This window comes from Delphinus delphis, chromosome 1, assembly GCF_949987515.2.
Source record: "Delphinus delphis chromosome 1, mDelDel1.2, whole genome shotgun sequence".
Lineage (NCBI taxonomy): Eukaryota > Metazoa > Chordata > Mammalia > Artiodactyla > Delphinidae > Delphinus > Delphinus delphis.
In genome coordinates, this window is record NC_082683.1 from 37,636,688 (window position 1) to 37,656,277 (window position 19,590).

Here is a 19,590-nt window from a genome sequence, read left to right on the forward strand (position 1 = left end):
TAAGTTAGGGTAGAATTGAGACCCCACACTCAAAGGACTTTACCCTCAGTGTAGGAATGCACTAGGAAAACAGTTTGCCCACTGTCATGGAGAGATGAAAGGAAGTTCTTTAATCTCATCTAGGTTTTAAGTAGGCTCTTAATAAGAAATAAAAAAAGTCTCCTTGAGAATTTTAAACTATAGACCTTTATTCAACTGAATTTGAGGCCTGGAGTTTATACCATATGTATGGTCTTAAGAGCTGATTCTGGGCTGTAAATAACTCTGACAAATCTGTCAGAAACAAATTCAAAAAATTTTTAAAGACATATCTTCAAATCAGGTAGCACAAGATTCCCATAAAGCCACACTAAATAAAGGTGAGTTTACAGTACAAAACCATAGACCATACAAGGAAGCAGTCCACCACATGTGAAAATCAGAAGAAAAAAGAAACAGTAAGATTAGACCCCTAAGAACTTTAGAAAGTAGCATTATGAATGAAAACTGTAAAATAAGTATATATAAAGTGAATAAAAATATAAATGGAGACAAAAATGCGAGAACAAAAGACATTTAATTTTAAAAGATCAGGCATATTTTGAAAAAAATGACAATTAGAATTCAAGGAATTAAATACATTGTAACATTGAATTTGAAAGCTCAGTAGTCAGGTTATATAGTAGAGCTGTGGACAAAGCTAGTAAAATTTTATCTAAAGTGCAGCACAGAGATGGAAAGATGTAAAATATGAATGAGAACTAAGAAATATGGAGGATACAATAATAAGGTCCAACAGAGTATAGAGAAATGGGGGAAAGGCAGTATTCATAGAAATAATGATTGAGACCTTCCAGAATTGATTAGAAACCAAAATAACATCATGGAGCACAATAGGTAAAAATAAATGTCCATCTAGGTACATTGCAGTAAAATTTCAGAACCAAAAAACAGAGGTCTTCAAAGGAACTAGAGAACCTTCAAGAATCCACAAAAGCTAAAAGAGCTCTAACGAATGAGTTGAGCAAGGAAGTTTACCTAAGAAAATTGAAAGCATAATGTACACACGAATACACAAATACTCATAGCAACATCATTTAAACTATCTAAAGAGCAGAAACAACTCAAGTTGTCCATCAGTTTATGAATGGATAAATAAATGTTGTATATTCTTCACACAATAGAATATTATTCAGCCATAAAAAGAAACGAAATACTGACAAGTACTTCAACATGGATGAATCTTGAAAACATGCTAAGCGAAAGAAGCCTGACTTAAGGCCACACGATATATGATTCCATTTATTTGAAATATCCAGAATAGGTGGAATCCGTAGAGACAGAAAATACTTTGGTGGTTGCCTGGGAAAGGGGGTAGCAAAGATGGGGATGGAGAGTGACTGCTTTATGGGTACAGGGGTTCTTTGGGGGATAATGAAAATGTTCTGGAATTAGCAGTGGCGGTTGCACAGCCTTGCGAGTGTACTAAAAACCACTAAATTATGCACTTTAAAAGGTTGAATTCTATGGTATGTGAATATACCTAAAAAATTATGGTTTAAAAAAACAAAGCAGTGAGAGAGCAAAGAAAAATTAACTACAAAAGAACAACAGTCCTAAGAGCAAGCTTCTCAATAGAGATAACAGGAGCCATAAGACAATGGAATAATATCTTTAAGATATTGAGAAAAAAGTTACTCCCAACAAGAGGTTGTAGAATTCCATACCTGTGTAATTATCGTTGGAAGTCACTGAGAAAAATAAAGCCATTTTCAGACAAACTGTGAAATTGAGAAGGTTTATCAATATCAGATTCTCAGTGAAATAATCACTTAGAAAAGAAGAAAGAAAGACAAAAGTTGTGAGATCTAAGAGAGAATGCTGAGCAAAGAAATTGGAAAGTATGAGTAAATCAAAGCAAGCAATTATTGTATGAAACAATAAGAATTACTAATTTGGCATTATAAAAGCAAGATAGACCTGAACCACTGGACCAAATTACATGTAAGTTGGAAGGGGTGGGGAGAATTGGAGTTAAGATCTCATTTTTTTAAAATTTATTTATTTTATTTATTTATTTTTGGCTGCGTTGGATCTTTGTTGCTGTGCGCGGGCTTTCTCTGGTTGCGGGGAGCAGGGACTACTCTTCCTTGTGGTGCGCTGGCTTCTCATTGCGGTGGCTTCTCTTGTTGCAGGGCACAGGCTCTAGGCTCATGGGCTTCAGTTGTTGTAGCACGCAGGCTCAGTAGTTGTGGTACGTGGGCTCTAGAGCGAAGGCTCAGTAGTTGTGGCGCACGGGCTTAGTTGCTCCGCAGCATGCGGGATATTCCCGGACCAAGGATCGAACCTATGTCCCCTGTATCGGCATGCAGATTCTTAACCACTGAGCCACTAAAGAAGTCCCAAGATCTAATTTTGTTTAGAAGCGAGGGTTGAGATGCTAGCTAACCTTAGACCTAAGACTTAGGCTCTTGTTAAGACAAGAATGCCTATTAAAAGCTTAATAACAATAACTACGTTTTAAAAAAACCACAACAGTATATAATTTCCAAACCAATGGAGTAGAAGTTAAAAAATACTTCATTAATCCAAAGAGAGCTGAGTAAGGGGGATTCTCAGGGGCAGGTCACAGTGTTACATAGGGAAATGTGGAAGGTGACACTGAAGGAGGTATGGGATATTTGCCATTGTATAGGTGGGGAAGGGCATTCCAAGTGGAGGGAACAGTTAGTGCAGTGGTCCAAGTAGCTTGGTGTTTCTGTGTGAAATTAGCAGCCTTTGTAAGGTTTTGGGCAAATCATCTGATTTATGCCTTAAAAGGATCACTGTGGCTACTTGTGTTGAGAACAGACTGGCAATAGGAGATAGGAGTAAACCAGAGAGACTAGTTAGGAGGTTGTTGAAATAACCCAGGCAAAAGACAAATAATGGATTTATCTCCAAGCAGCACCCTTTATTTACTGAGAGAACATGCATTTTCTCCCACTCTAGCATCTCAGTCTTTACAGGGACATCATCCTGGTTGTTATTCTGAAGTAACACCTGGAAGTGCTTGACCTTAAAATGGACCCAAATTCTTGTCTATTGTATTGATCACACTTAATGAAACAAAAGTGGTCTTTTCCTCATTCCTCATTCTGAAAGGAATAGCCAAGTGCAAGTCAATTCTTTACCGAGTGCTTGGATTCCTAGGAGCAGCTGGACTTCTGGAATTGACAGATTGGAGATTAGAGACCCTGAGGGGTCTGCAACCACGCATCTTACCCCGTATTCTATATTCCTTCAGACTGGGAAACAGACTTCCTAAATAAATTTACGGCAGCTCCTGCAGGGGCTCAAATTTGAGTACCTGCTAGTTGCTGGGAGAAGGGATTTTTGAAGGCTGGTAACTCTTCAAATATGGCCACAATTCAAGTTTCACAGAGATTACACAGGTGCTTTAGTCCTTCTCCCACTACCCATGGAGGGGTGACTGTGGTAAAGCAAGTAGGAAGATGAAATGCCAGGCCTTGCTCTGAGTGACCAAGTGACTGGCATGGTGGTGGGCAGCAGTCTAGTTTAACCCAGTCCTTGCAGTGGTTAGTAGAACATCAGCTCCGGGAGCTTCCAGGTTACCTTCCATCAGCTGAGAGTGAGTGTGGCTGACACTGTAAACATCTGGTACTTTAATCTTCTGGAATGAAAAAATGAAGACCTGCCCTTTATCTTCTAGGATCCTGGGGGCAATGGCCAGTGCTTGTTGAAATGGAAAAATTAGGCAGTTCCTTGTCTTGGATCTCAGCTGAGTCATGGCATCTGTACCAGGGTATCTGACCTTTTTTTCCCCTGGCAGCTGTTGCAGATTTGCCAAGTGAGATTATATGTACCTTCATACAAAGGCATGTGGCCTGGAAATACGATCTTTACTGTTTTGTATTTAAATTTTAATAAGATCATGACAAATGAAATTAGAATCAATTATCTGTCCCTGCAGTTTTTTTTTTTAAGCACAGTGATTCAATTATACATATACATGTATCCATTCTTTTTCAGATTCTTTTCCCATATAGGTTATTACAGACTATTGATCTTTCTTTTTTAAAAAAATTAATTTATTTATTTTTGGCTGCCTTGGGTCTTCATTGTTGCACGCGGGCTTTCTCTAGTTGCAGTGAGTGGGGGCTACTCTTGGTTGCGGTGCGTGGGCTTCTCATTGCGGTGGCTTCTCTTGTTGCGGAGCATGGGCTCTAGGCGTGAGAGCTTCAGTAGTTGTGGCATGCGGGCTCAGTAGTTGTGGCTTGCGGGCTCTAGAGCACAGGCTCAGTAGTTGTGGCGCACGGGCTTAGTTGCTCAGTGACACGTGGGATCTTCCCGGACCAGGGCTCGAACCCGTGTCCCTTGCACTGGTAGATGGATTCTTAACCACTGCACCACCAGGAAAGTCCTGTCCTGCAGTTTTAAGAGATCTTAGTTTTTATACAAAAGGAGTTTAGACATAGTGGTTTGATATACCTTACAGGTGCCACGTGTGCAAGTATCCTCTTTTATTATAATTCTTGTAACAAATTATACTCATCCATTCATCCATTTAACAAATATTTATTGAGTCTGCCATGTGCCAGGCTGAATTCTAGGCACTGAGAAATACAGCAGTAAGCAAAGATTGTGCAAGTCCCTGATCTCATAGAGCTTAAGATTCTAATGGGAGGAGAGACAACAAACAGAATGAATGCAAAATCCATAGTATGTTAGATAACAGTAAGTGCTATTGAGGAAAATATATCAGGAAAGGAGGAAAAGAGCGTTTGAGAGGGCGGGTGTTACCATTTAAAGTAGAATGGTCAAAGGAAAATCCATTCAGGAGATTGTACTTGAGCAAAGACCTGAAAGAGGTGAGGGAGCAAGCCACGAGGGAAACAGGCAAAGGAAGCTTCCTTTGTAAAGGCCCTGAGGCAGTGGCACACTTGGCATATTCTAAGAACAGTGCAGAGGCCCGTGTGACTAGAGTAGAGTGAGTAGGAGGGAAAGAGGTAATGGAGATCCAGACCGCGTAAAGCTTGTCGGCCATTGTAAGAACATTGACTTCTACTCTCAGTGAGACAGGGAGAATTTTAAGCATAAGAGTGACTTTGATATTATTTATATTGAAAAAATTTTATAGCTTTATTGAAGTATGATTGAAATATAATAGACTGTACATGTTTAAAATGTACAATTTGATGGGTCTTGACACATGTATGCATCTCTGAAACCATTAGTACAGTCAAGACAATAAACATATCTACAGCTCTCCCAAATTTCCTTATGCCTTGTTATAATACCTCCCCGGCCTCTGGTCAGGAACCACTAATCTTTTGTCTGTCACTCTAGTTTAGTGTTTTCTTGAATTTTATATAAATGGAATTGTTCAGTATTTACTCTTTTATGTCTAGCTTCTTGGTTTTAGCATAATTATTTTGAGATTCATTTATTGTGTGAATCAATAGTTCATTCCTTTTTATTGATGAGTAGTAGTCCATTGTATGGATATATTGTGATTTGTTTATCCTTCATCTATTAGTAGACATTTGAGGTGGTTTCTAGTTTTTTGGCTGTCACAAGTAATAAACAGCACATAGTTGGGTCCTGCTGTTTTATCCAATCTGACAGTCTTTGTCTTAATTAAATAGATATTTAGAACATTTACATTTTATGTGATTATTAGTGTAATTGGGTTAAAATCTGTTCTCTTGCTGTTTTCTGTGTGGGCCAACTGTACTTGTTCTTACTTCTTTTTCTGCCTTCCTTTAGACTGAGTATTTTTTATGAGACCATTTTATTTCCCTTTTTTTGTTTGTTTTTCTTTTGTAGTAGTTGCATTAGTATTTATAATATAAAATTTTAACTTTTAGTTTATCTTCAAGTTGTATTATACCACTTCATACTTAATGTAAGAGCCTCACAATAGTATACGTCCATTCTTCCCTTCCAGCCTTGCTGCCTTGGCTGACCTACATTTTATATCTACATATGTTGTAAACCCCACAGTAAATTATTATATTTCCTTTAAAATTCAAGAAGAGTTTTTTTTTTTGGCTGCGCCTTGCAACTTGCAGGATCTTAGTTTCCTGACCAGGAATTGAACCCGTGCCCCTTGCAGTGGAAGCGCAGAGTCTAAACCACTGTACCGCCAGGGAAGTCCCAAGAAGAGATTTTAAAAATAAAAACAAGTGATGTATATTTACCCACACATTTATGATTTTTGGTGCTTTTCTTTATGTGGATCCAGATTTCCATCTAGTATCATGTTCCTTCTGCCTGAAGGACTTGCCTGAGCATCTGGATGAATGGTGGTGCCATGTAATGAAATAGATAGGGAGGAGTTAGCAGGTTTTAGAGGGACATTCACTACCTCTGTTGTTAAATTTGAGATGCCTTTTAGACATCCAGTTAAAGATGTCAAGTAGGTATTCGGATATGAGTCTCACACTCAGAGGTAAGAGCACAGAGTTAGCAATAAAAAGCTGGGTATCATCAACATCATAGATTTAAAGTTATAATACAGGAAAAAATCATTTAGGGAGTGAGTGCAGGGAAGAAGAAAAGATATTCCACATTTGAGCCCCAGAGTACTAAATGGTTTAGAGGTCAGGAAGAGAAGGAACTAGCAAAGGGGAATGAAAAGTGAGCAGCTAGTGAGCTAGGAGGAAGACCAGGAAAGCCTCATCTCCTAGAAGCTAAATAAAGAAGTATCTCAAGAAAAGTTACACAGATGTTAGGTTGAACAAAAGCAGTCAAACACAAAAAAATACATAGTGTGTAATTCTACTTATAGGAAATCCAGCAAAACAAAATTAATTTATGGTGATAGAAGAAAGTAGTTGGGGGATTGACCGGAAGGGGAACATGGGGACTTTCTGGGGTAATAGAATTATTCTAACTTTTGTTTTGGATGTGTTATATGAATGTATACAGTTGTTCAAGGTTCACTGAACAGAACACTTAATTGAATAATCGATATAAATTATATCCCAATTTGTTTTTTAGAAGAGGGAGTTATAGCTGTCGAATGATGTTGAGAGGTTACATAAGACAAGGACTGAGAATTGCCTGTTGTCAGTGGTGACCTTGGTAACAGGCAAGAAAGATGAGGATGATTGTATAGTCTAGAGTGGGTTAAAGGAATAGGGTTAATAGGAAATGAGGGTATGAAGATACAAATACAGAATCCCTGCATGGGATTTTTCCCAAACAGGGGAGCAAAGAAACAGGCACGTTGGAAGAGGTCTATGAAAGGTTTTTTCTTATTTTCTTGAGATATGAGAAATGACAGCATATTTTTATGATGATGAGAGTGATCCAGTAGGAAGTAGAAATTCATGGCATAGGAGGACAGTGCAGATACAGACTTCTTGAATGGGGAGTTGGGGGAGTTGACTTTGGTAGGAACATGGTCTTTCCTTCTGCTGTTACAGATGGGAAAGTACAGTATATGGACAAAGATTTAGGATAATAGATTTTTAATGGCTACTTTTATATTTTTTGGCTGTGTTGGGTCTTCTTTGCTGCGCACAGGCTTTCTCTAGTTGCGGCGAGCGGGGGCTACTCTTCATAGCAGTGTGCGGGCTTCTCATTGCGGTGGCTTCTCTTGTTGTGGAGCACGGGCTCTAGGCGCGCGAACTTCAGTAGTTGTGGCTCGTGGGCTCTAGAGCGCAGGCTCAATAGTTGTGACGCACCTGCTTAGTTGCTCCACGGCATGTGGGATCTTCTTGGACCAGGGATCAAACCTGTGTCCCCTGCGCTGGCAGGCAGATTCTTAACCATTGCGCCACCAGGGAAATCCCAGGCTAATGGATTTTTGTAGCAGAAATATGTAGTACTTCTTTTTGTGTTGATAGTTTTTGCCCCTAGTTGAATAAAAAGCAAAATCAGCAGATGAGGGTAAGATTTGGGGAAGGAGTGCTAGAGGTTTGGGGAGAATTTCTGAATTAGTTGTCTTGGAGAGAGAGCACATTGCCTAGGTAGATGTAGTATGGACCCACTTGATATTTATCATCATAAACATAAAGAAACACCAGCCAGCATGATTTTGGATTTTTCTTCATTCACCTTTAGCTGCCCGAGTACAGTTGCAAAATAGATGGAAAGTTGGGTTTAAAAGGATTGGAGGGGCTTCCCTGGTGGCACAGTGGTTGAGAGTCCTCCTGCCGATGCAGGGGACATGGGTTTGTGCCCTGGTCTGGGAGGATCCCATGTGCCGCGGAGCGGCTGGGCCCGTGGGCCGTGGCTGCTGGGCCTGCGCGTCCGGAGCCTGTGCTCCGCAGCTGGAGAAGCCACAACGGTGAGAGGCCCACGTACTGCAAAAAAAAAAAGGATTGGGATTTCACCAGGACTGTGGTGTCCTGGGGGATAGCAAAGTTTCAGTTAGAGCTAGAATTTAAACTGCATGTTGAGAAAAGAAGTTAAGGATATAGAGTTTGCTGATGACAGACTGAGTTCAGGGAGACAGAGGGTAAGCTTTTTTAAGGATCAAGGAGTAGAGACTATGTCAAATTAGAGATAGAAGTCTTGGGCATTTGAGTGTAACGGGGGTAAGGAGGGGGTGTGAGACATGATTAGATTAGTCCTCCTGGTACCTTAGGGAAAGTTGCTTATCATTTCTAATCATAATCTCTTGAGATTGATCACAGTCCTTCCAGTGGTTCCTTATCACATTTCCAGTGTTTCTTTGCAGTAGTCTACCAGCCCTACAAAGTCTGGCCGTGGCCTATACCCACAGTTTCTATAACCTACTTCTTTTCCTGTCATTCTCCCTTCCTGCCACCTACTTGACTTCTTTGCTATTTCTTGAACATTCTCTCTCTCTTTCTTCATAGCACTTTTCACTCCAGTTTGAGGACAGATAACTCCTCTTGTTCCCTACTACTTCCCTAACACCTAGAATGGTGCCTGGTGCATAGTAGGTGTTCAGTAAATATTTGTTTGGATGAATATAAATGACAGGCTTCTTTAATGCCTTTAAAAGATGGGCTGGGGACTTCCCTGTTGGTCCAGTGGCTAAGAATGCACTCCCAATTCAGGGGGCCCAGGTTCAATCCGTGGTCAGGGAACTAGATCCCGCATGCTGCAACTAAGACCTGATACAGCCAAATAAATAAATATTTTTTAAAAAGAAAGATGGGCTGACTTTCAAATAAATTTATACACACTTTTCAATAGCAGGTACAGCATGAAATGGCCTTTCATCATGATTTGGCTTTCTCCAGCCTCAAGAAAAAGCCTCAGCTATTAACGTGTAAAGGAAAGCCAACTTTGTAGAAGGAACACAGGCCTGTTCTGAAATTTATAGTGAAATGAGAATATTACTTAATCCATTGATTAAGCAGTTTTTAAAAGATAAGTTTTATAGATTAAGTTAATAGTTTTATTTTTATGGCAAGAACATTAATTTTTGTGAGATATGAGAATATTTATGGCTCATGTTTTTTGTTTTCTGAATCAAATTTGCAGTGGTCATTCTTCATTAGATACCATTTAAGACATGGTTTTTACGTTTAAGGAGCTCCTTGGGTGTTTGCTTAGGAAGCAAAACTTACACTTTGGAAAAGTGCAGTGGCAATACAAGATAAAAGTCAAGACAGTGACAAAAGTTATTCCAAGATGGAACACAGTGAATTATGAAATCTCACTGTGCAAACAGTAATTGCTGAGCCAGTTCAGTTTAAGTATTATACTGCTCAGCTCATGGAATGATATCACTCTTTTTTTCCTCGATAGCCATTCAAGTTCTCTGGGCCCATGATGCAACCCTGTTACAACTGACATTTGTGTTTTCATTGCAGTTGTCGGACAAGTAACCGCAAGAGTTTGATTGTGACCTCTAGCACATCACCTACACTACCACGGCCACACTCACCACTCCATGGCCACACAGGTGAGTGCTTGAAGATTAAGAAAGGTGGAATAAAAGAGTGGTCACAGATGCCCAGTTTCTTTCCTGCTTCTCACTTTGTGAGGCTCAACGTACTACGTTGTCACTTCATGTGGCTGACTGAAGCATACAGAGCTCATGGGCATGGGAGAATGTGTTCAGTCTGTTTTTGACTCTTAGTTATTTCTTGCCTTGACCCGTCAACTGTCCTTTTGGTCTTGTACATATCCTGGGTCTACCACCTCTGTTCTGGTGTGTTGAGAGTGTATTATGGCTCCAGTCATCTGGGGCCATGTGATGAGGGCTCCATTAACATTTTGTCCTATCATGCCCAAGAATTAGGGCTCACAGAGACGGTTTTCTGCCTTATGGGACTCCTAACAACTTTCCCTCTGTTACAACAGGCGTCAGCAAAAGTGAGAGGACTGTTGGTTTCATGTTGACATTTGCTTCAATTCCAATATGTGAAATCAGTGATCTCATGCATTCAGACTTTGCTCCATCTGAATTATGGGCTCTTCCAGGCAGTGTAAGGACTGATTTACTTGCCTCTGACTAAGGAATATATAAGAATTATGAGGCAGAAGACCTCATGTATTTTGGTCTAGACGTGTATTCTTAAATCCCAGGGGAGCCAGACCAGGGAACTCAGCTTTGTTGAAGGAGTTGTTGCTCTGCAACACTGTTCACTGCTATTCTGTTTACCGTGGAAGTTCCAGACCTGGAGGTAATGGAAATAGAGCAGGCTTGGACCCATAGGAAGCCATTGCTGCCCTTGGCTTTTAAAGCAAAGCTCTCATTGTGCTTAGGTACTTTCCCTCAGAATTGACTGGGTTAGGTGTTAGCTCAGATAGTGAATTCTAGTCATGAATTTTGTAAAAACTCAGCATATATCTGAATTGGCCTTTTTATCATATAGAAATTAATTTAGCATGTCTAGACCTTGAACATAGTTTCTCAACTGTAATGTGAGTGCTAGGTAGTAATTACTACTTGCAGCTTCTCTCTGAGATGCTATTTAGATTCCTGACAGAGTTTAGGACTAAAGCTTCCCTACTCAAGGGGCTTTGATTGAGAAAATCATCTGGCTTTTTCAGCCTGCCTGGGTCTGTGGACTCTAGCCTTGTGTTAATACGTATAACATGCTTAGTACTCCATAAATGTTAGCTATCATCATCATCATCTCTCCTTAAATTAATGCAGCAAATCTAGTCAGTCCTCAGATACAGGGAGGAAGAATTGATTTAAAAGGCAAATTCATGGCTGTAGACTCTCTACTTAACCAGATGTTGAGAAAGGCAGCGTTAATTGTTCCATACAGATCAAACTTCAAATCAGATTAATTCTAAAATCTTATACATCCTGATATTTGGGTCCACAGGGTATTCTAAGACTCTTTATTTTCACTTTAAAGTCTGGAATATGTTGAATAATATGGGGCCTGTTGATTTGAAAGTAGGTTCATTTATTCCATACAGTTCAGTTCAATATTAAATGTTTACTATATATAATTAGATTATAACTACAGTAAGGTCAATTCAGTAGGCACTTACTTAGCCATTCTGGAAATGGAACCTTCCTAGTTTATTGTTTTTTTCTTTTAATTAATAAACTGTTTTTTAGAGCAGTTTTAGATTCACGGCAAAATTGAGAAGAGAGTACAGAGTTCCCATATACCTGTCCCCACACATGTACAACCTCCCCACTATCAGTATCCAGCACCAGAGTGGCACATTTGTTACAACTGATGAACCTACATTGACACATCATTATTACCCAGAACCCATAGCTTACATTAGGATTCACTCTTGGTGTACATTATATGGGTTTTGACAAATGTATTATGACATGTATGTGTCATTGTAGTATCATACAGAGTAGTTTTACTGCCCTAAAAATCCCCTATGTCCTGTCTGTTCATCAGTCCCTCCCCCAACACCTGACATCCACTAGTCTTTTCACTGTCTCCGTAGTTTTGCCTTTTCCAAAATGTCATATAGTTAGAATCATACAGTATGTAGCCTTTTCAGATTGGCTTATTTCACTTAATAATATATATATAACTTTCCTTCATGTCTTATCATGGCTTGATAGTTCATTTCTTTTTAGTGCTGAATAATATTCCATTGTCTGGATATAGCAGTTTACTTACTCACTGACCTACTGAAGCACATCTTGGTGACTTCCAAGTTTTGGCAGTTATGAATAAAGCTACTATAAACATCTGTGTGCAAGTTTTTATGTGGACATAAATTTTCAATTCATTTGATTAAATACCAAGGAGGGTGATTACTGGATTGTATGGTTAAGGGTAGTTTTATAAGAAACTGCCAAATTGTCTTCCAAAACGGCTGAACTATTTTGGCATTCCCACCAGTAACAAATGAGAGTTTCTCTTGCTCCACATACTTTCCAACTTTTGGTGTTGTCAGTGTTTTATAATTTGGCCATTCTAACAGTTTTGCAGTGGTATCTTACTGTTTCCATTTGCATATCCCTAGTGACATATGGTATTGAACATCTTTCTATATGCTTACTTCCCATCTGTATATCTTCGCTGATGAAGTGTCCAGATCTTTTGCTTGTTTTTTAATCAGGTTGTTTGTTTTCTTATTGTTGAGTTTTAAGTGGTTTTTTGTGTATTTTTGGATAACAGTCCTTTATCAGATGTCTCTTGCAAGTATTTCCCCTAGCCTGTGGCTTGTTTTCTCATTCTCTTTTGCAGAGCAGAAGTTTTTCATTTTAATGTAGACCAACTTATCAATTATTTCTTTCATAGATTGTGCATCTGGTATTGCATCTGAAATGTCATTGTCCTGCCGAAGGTCATCAAGGCTTAGTCCTATGTTATATTCTAGGAGTTTTATAGTTTTGTGTTTCATGATTAGGTCTGTGGTCCATTTTGAGATAATTTTTATGAAGGTCTGTGTCTATTCTTTTTTTTCTTGTGGCTATACAGTCGTTGTAGCACTATTGGAAGGATTGTCTTTTTTCTATTGTATTACTTTTGCTCCTTTGTCAAACATCAGTTAAGTATATTTAACTGATGTGGGTCTGTTTCTGGCTCTCTATTCTGTTTCTGTTCTGTGCCATTAATCTATTTGTTCTTTCTCTAATACACAGTTTTGATTACTGTAGCTTTATAGTAAGTCTTGAGTTGGGTAATAACAGTCTTACAACTCTGTTTTCTTCTTCAGTATTGAGTTGGCTATTCTGGATCTTTTGCCTCTGCATATGAACTTTAGAATCAGTTTGTCCATCCACAGAATAATCTGTTGAGATTTTGATTTGGGATTGCATCAAATCTATAGATCGAGTGGGAAGAACTGATATCTTGACAGTATTGAGTCTTCCTATCCATGAACGTGGAATCTCTCTCCATTTATGTAGTTCTTTGATATCTTTCATCAGAGTTTTGAAGTTTTCCTCATGTAGATCTTGTACATATATAATTTGTTAGATTTATACCTAAGTATTTCATTTTGGGGATGCTAATGTGATTGGTAATGTTTTTAATTTCAAATTCCACTTGTTCATTGATGGTATAAAGTGTTGACTTCTGTACATTAACCTTGAATCCTACAACTTTGATATAATCACTGAAGAGTTTCAGAGGATTTTCGTTGATTTTTTTTTTTTTCAGATTTTCTACATAGGCCATCATGTCATCTGCAAACAAAGACAGTTTGTACCTCCTTCCTTCCCAATCTGTATATCTTTTAATTTCTTTTCTTATCTTGTTGCATTAGCTGGAACTTCCAGTATGATGTTGGAAAACAATGGTAATGGAAAACATTCCGTTTTCCTGATTTTGGCAGGAAAGCTTAAAGTTTCTCACCATTAAATATGATATTAGCTGTAGTTTTTTTGTAGATGTTCTTTATCAAATTGAGGAACTTCCCTTCTGTTCCTAATTTATTGAAAGTTTTTTTTTTCTTTAATGTGTTTTGGATTTTGTCAAATGCTTTTTCTGCATCTGTTGATATGATCATTTGATTTTGCTTCTTCAGCTGTTGATATGATAGATTACATTAATTGATTTCCAAATGTTGAACCAGCCTTGCATACCTGGGATTAAATCCTACTTAGTTATGGTGTATAATTCCTTTTATTGTTGGATTGGATTTGCTAATATTTTGTTAAGGATTTTGTATCCATGTTCATGAGAGATACTGGTCTGTAGTTTTCTTTTCTTATAATGTCTTTGCCTGGTTTTGGTGTTAGGATAATGGCCTCATAGAATAAGTTAGGAAGTGTTCCCTCCACTTCTGTCTTCTGGAAGAGATTCTGGATAGTTGGTATAATTTCTTTTCGAATGTTTGGTAGAATTCACAAGAGAACCCATCTGGGCCTGGTGCTTTCTGTTTTGGAAGATTATTCATTATTGATTAAATTTCTTTAATAGATATAAGCCTATTCAGATTGTCTGTTTCTTCTTATGTGAGATTTGGCAGATTTTGTCTTAAAATAATTGATGTATTTAACCTGGGTATCAAATTTGTGGGCATAGAGTTGTTCATAATATTCCTTTATTATCCTTTTAATGCCCATGGAATCTGTAGTGATACAGCATCTGTTCTGATGCTAGTGACGTGTGTCTTCTCTCTTTTTTTTCCCTTAGTTAGCCTGGCTAGAGGCATGTCCATTTTGTTGATCTTTTCAAAGAACCAGCTTTTGGTTTTGTTGATTTTCTCTATTGATTTCCTGTTTTCAATTTTATTGATTTCTGCTCTACTATTGGTTATTTCTTTTCATCTGCTTATGTTAGATTTAATTTGCTCTTTTTCTGGTTTCTTAAGGTGAAGGCTTAGATGATTAATCTTAGATCTTCCTTAATTTTCAATTTTTAAAAGTTACACTCCATTTACAGTTACTATAAAATATTGTCTATATTCCCAAGGTGTACAATACATCCTTGTAGCTTATCTTTTTTTTTTTTTTTTGGCTATGCAGGATCTTAGTTCCCCAACCAGGGATCGAACCTGTGCTCCCTGCAGCGGAAGCACAGAGTCTTAACCACTGGACTGACAAGGAAGTCCCCCTTGTAGTATGTCTTACACCCAATAGTTTATATCTCCTTCTCCCACTCCCCCACTCCTATATTGCCCATTCCACAAATTTTGATAAGTTGCATTTTCATTTAGTTAAAAATATTTTAAAATTTCTGTTGAGATTTCTTCTTTGACCCATATGTTATTTTTTTTTGACCCATATGTTATTTTGAACTGTGTTGTTTAATCTCCGAGTATTTTGGGGTTTTCCCAGTTGTCTTTCTGTTACTGATTACTAGTTCAATTTCATTGTGATCTGAAAGCAGGCGTATGAATTCTTTTCTCTTAAATTTGTTAAGGTGTGTCTTATGGCCCAGAATGTGGTCTGTATTGTTGAAAGTTCCATGTGAGATTGAGAAGAATGTGTATTCCACTGTTACTGGATGAAGTAGTCTATAGGTGTCAATTATATTTAGTTGATTGATGATGCCATAGACTTCAACTCTCTCCTTACTGATTTTCTACCTGCTGTATTTTTCAGTTTTGGATAGAGGAATGTTGAAGTCTCCAACTGTAGTTGTGGGTTCATCTATTTCTCCTTGCAGCTCTAACAGTTTTTTGCCTAATGTATTTTGAAGCTCTGTTGTTAGGCGCATACACATTAAGGATTATTATGATGTCTTGGAATACTGACCCCTCTATCATTATATGATGCCCCTCTTTATCTCAGTAACTTTTATTCCTCTGAAGTCTGCTGTCTGAAATTAATGTACCTACTTCCACATTCTTTTGATTAGTGTTAGGATGATATCTCTTTTTCTATCCATGTGCTTTTAATTTACATGTGTCTTTATATTTTAAATGACTTCCTTGTAAACTACACTTAGTTGGGTCTTGTTTTTGCTTTTGTTTTAAATTTATGTGACAATCTCTGTCTTCTAATTTAGACCATAGATATTTAAGGTGATTATTGATGTAGTTAGATTAGTATCTACCATATTTGCTACTGTTTTCCATTGGTTGCCTGTGGTCTTTGTTCCTATTGTTCCTATTTTTGTCTTCTACTCTTTTGTGGTCTTAATGGAGCATTTTAGATGATTCCATACTCTCTCCTTGTTAGCATATCAGCTGTATTTTCCTTACCTTTGTGTGTTTGTTTTAGAGTTTGCAATATACATTTACAACTGATCCAAATCCACTTTAAAAAACATTATACTGCTTCACAGGTGGTGTAAATTCCTTATAATAACAAAATAATCCTAATTCCTCCCCCCAATCCTTTGTATCACTGAAGGCATTCTTTTCACTTATCCATAAGCATATAAATACATAAGAATACATAATTGAATACATTTTTGCTATTATTATTATTATTATTTTTTTTTTTTTGCGGTACGCGGGCCTCTCACTGTTGTGGCCTCTCCCGTCGCGGAGCACAGGCTCCGGACGCGCAGCCTCAGCGGCCATGGCTCACGGGCCCAGCCGCTCCGCGGCATGTGGGATCTTCCCGGACCGGGGCACGAACCAGCGTCCCCTGCATCGGCAGGCGGACTCTCAACCACAGCGCCACCAGGGAAGCCCTGCTATTATTATTTTGAACAAACTGTTATCTGTTAAATCAATGAAGAATATAAAAGATCAAATTTTTAATTTTACCTTCACTTACTCCTTCTCTAATGCTATTCCTTTATATAGATCCAAGTTTCTGACCTATATCATTTTACTTCTCTTAGAACTTTTTTTTGGCCATGCCCTGGAGCTTTCAGGATCTTAGTTCCCTGACCAGGGATTGAACCCAGGCCTCGGCAATGAAAGTGCCAAGTCCTAACCACTGGACCCTCAGGGAATTCCCTTAGAACTTTCAACATTCCTTGTAAGGCAGGTCTACTGGCAACAAATTCCCTCAATTTTTGATTGTCTGAAAAAGTCTTAGTTTCTCCTTCACTTTTGAAGGATAGTACTGCAGGGCACAGAATTTTAGGTTGGTAGAGTATTTTTCCTATCAACTCTCTTGTTTGCATGATGTCTGAGAAGAAGGATATAATTCTAATCTTTTGCTCCTCTATAGGTAAGATGTTTTTACCCTCTGGTCTCTTTCAAGATTTTTTCATTATCTTTGATTTTTCCAAAGTTTGAATATGATGTGCCTAGGTGTAGTTTTCTTGGCATTTAATCCTGCTTTGTGTTCTCTGAGTTTCCTGGATCTGTGGTTTGGTGTCTGACATTAATTTGGGGAAATTCTCAGTCATTATTGTTTCAAATATTTCTTCTGTTTCTTCTCTGGTATTTCCATTACACAAGTCTTACACCTTTTGTAGTTGTCCCACAGTTCTTGGATATTCTGTTCTATTAATTTCAGTCTTTTTTTTTTTTTTCTCTTTGCTTTTCAGTATTGGAAGTTTCTAGTATCATATCCTCAGGGTCAGAGATTCTTTTCAACTGTGTCAGTTCCACTAATGAGCCTTTCAAAGGCATTCTTAATTCTGTTACAGTGTTTTTGACATCTAGCATTTCTGATTCTTTCTTAGAATTTCCATCTCTCTGATTATATTATACATGTGTCCTTCTTGTTGTCTACTTTTTCCATTAAAGCCCTTAGCATAAGGACTTCCCTGGTGGCACAGTGGTTAAGAATCCACCTGCCAATGTAGGGAACATGAGTTTGATCCCTTGTCTGGAAAGATCCCACATGCCGTGGAGCAACTAAGCCCATGCGTCACAACTACTGAGCTTGAGCTCTAGAGCCCACGAGCCACAACTGCTGAGCCCATGTGCCACAGCTACTGAAGCCTGCACACCTAGAGCCCGTGCTTTGCAACAAGAGAAGCCACCGCAATGAGAAGCAGCACATGCACCACAACAAAGAGTAGCCCCCACTCACTGCAACGAAGAGCAGCCCGCGCTCGCCACAACTAGAGAAAGCCTGCATGTAGCAATGAAGACCCAACGCAGCCAAAAACAAATAAACTTATTTATTTATTTATAAAGCCCTTAGCATATTAATCATAGTTTTTTTATATTAGAATGCCAAATTTATTTTTTTAAACATCTTTATTGGGGTATAATTGCTTTACAATGGTGTGTTAGTTTCTGCTTTATAACAAAGTGAATCAGTTATACATATACATATGTTCCCATATGTCTTCCCTCTTGCATCTCCCTCCCTCCCACACTCCCTATCCCACCCCTCCAGGCTGTCACAAAGCACCGAGCCAATATCCCTGTGCCATGCGGCTGCTTCCCACTAGCTATCTACCTTACTACGTTTGTTAGTGTGTATATGTCCATGACTCTCTCTCGCCCTGTCACAGCTCACCCTTCCCCCTCCCCATAACCTCAAGTCTGTTCTCTAGTAGGTCGGCGTCTTTATTCCTGCCTTATCCCTAGGTTCTTCGTGACATTTTTTTTTCTTAAATTCCTTATATCTGTGTTAGCATACGGTATTTGTCTTTTTCTTTCTGACTTACTTCACTCTGTATGACAGACTCTAGGTCTATCCACCTCATTACAAATAGCTCAATTTCATTTCTTTTTATGGCTGAGTAATATTCCATTGTATATATGTGCCACATCTTTATCCATTCATCCGATGATGGGCACTTAGGTTGTTTCCATCTCCGGGCTATTGTAAATAGAGCTGCAATGAACATTTTGGTACATGACTCTTTTTGAATTTTGGTTTTCTCAGGGTATATGCCCAGTAGTGGGATTGCTGGGTCATATGGTAGTCCTATTTGTAGTTTTTTAAGGAACCTCCATACTGTTCTCCATAGTGGCTGAACCAATTCACATTCCCACCAGCAGTGCAAGAGTGTTCCCTTTTCTCCACACCCTCTCCAGCATTTATTGTTTCTAGATTTTTTGATGATGGCCATTCTGACTGGTGTGAGATGATATCTCATTGTTGTTTTGATTTGCATTTCTCTAATGATTAATGATGTTGAGCATTCTTTCATGTGTTTGTTCGCAGTCTGTATATCTTCTTTGGAGAAATGTCTATTTAGGTCTTCTGCCCATTTTTGGATTGGGTTGTTTGTTTTTTTGTTATTGAGCTGCATGAGCTGCTTGTAAATTTTGGAGATTAATCCTTTGTCGGTTGCTTCATTTGCAAATATTTTCTCCCATTCTGAGGGTTGTCTTTTGGTCTTGTTTATGGTTTCCTTTGCTGTGCAAAAGCTTTGAAGTTTCATTAGGTCTCATTTGTTTATTTTTGTTTTTATTTCCATTACTCTAGGAGGTGGGTCAGAAAGGATCTTGCTGTGATTTATGTCATAGAGTGTTCTGCCTATGTTTTCCTCTAAGAGTTTGATAGTTTCTGGCCTTACATTTAGGTCTTTAATCCATTTTGAGCTTACTTTTGTGTATGGTGTTAGGGAGTGATCTAATTTCATACTTCTACATGTACCTGTCCAGTTTTCCCAGCACCATTTATTGAAGAGGCTGTCCTTTCTCCACTGTACATTCCTGCCACCTTTATCAAAGATAAGGTGTCCAGGGCTTCCCTGGTGACACAGTGGTTGAGAGTCCGCCTGCCGATGCAGGGGACACGGGTTCGTGCCCCGGTCCAGGAAGATCCCACATGCCGCGGAGCGGCTGGGCCCGTGAGCCGTGGACACTGAGCCTGTGCGTACGGAGCCTGTTGCTCCGCAACGGGAGAGGCCACAACAGTGAGAGGCCCGTGTACTGCAAAAAAAAAAAAAAAAAAGATAAGGTGTCCATATGTGCGTGGGT

At 38.7% G+C, this 19,590-nt stretch overlaps 1 protein-coding gene across 5 annotated transcripts in view; it reads left to right on the forward strand.

The window, feature by feature from the left end:
* MAST2 (microtubule associated serine/threonine kinase 2) overlaps positions 1-19,590 on the forward strand; it is a 208,701-nt gene that overhangs the window by 139,565 nt on the left and 49,546 nt on the right. For all 5 annotated transcript variants that reach the window (XM_060021430.1, XM_060021437.1, XM_060021460.1 and 2 more), the window contains exon 5: positions 9,780-9,871. In XM_060021430.1, the coding sequence (XP_059877413.1) occupies positions 9,780-9,871 (92 nt within the window). The remainder of the gene's footprint in view (positions 1-9,779; positions 9,872-19,590) is intronic.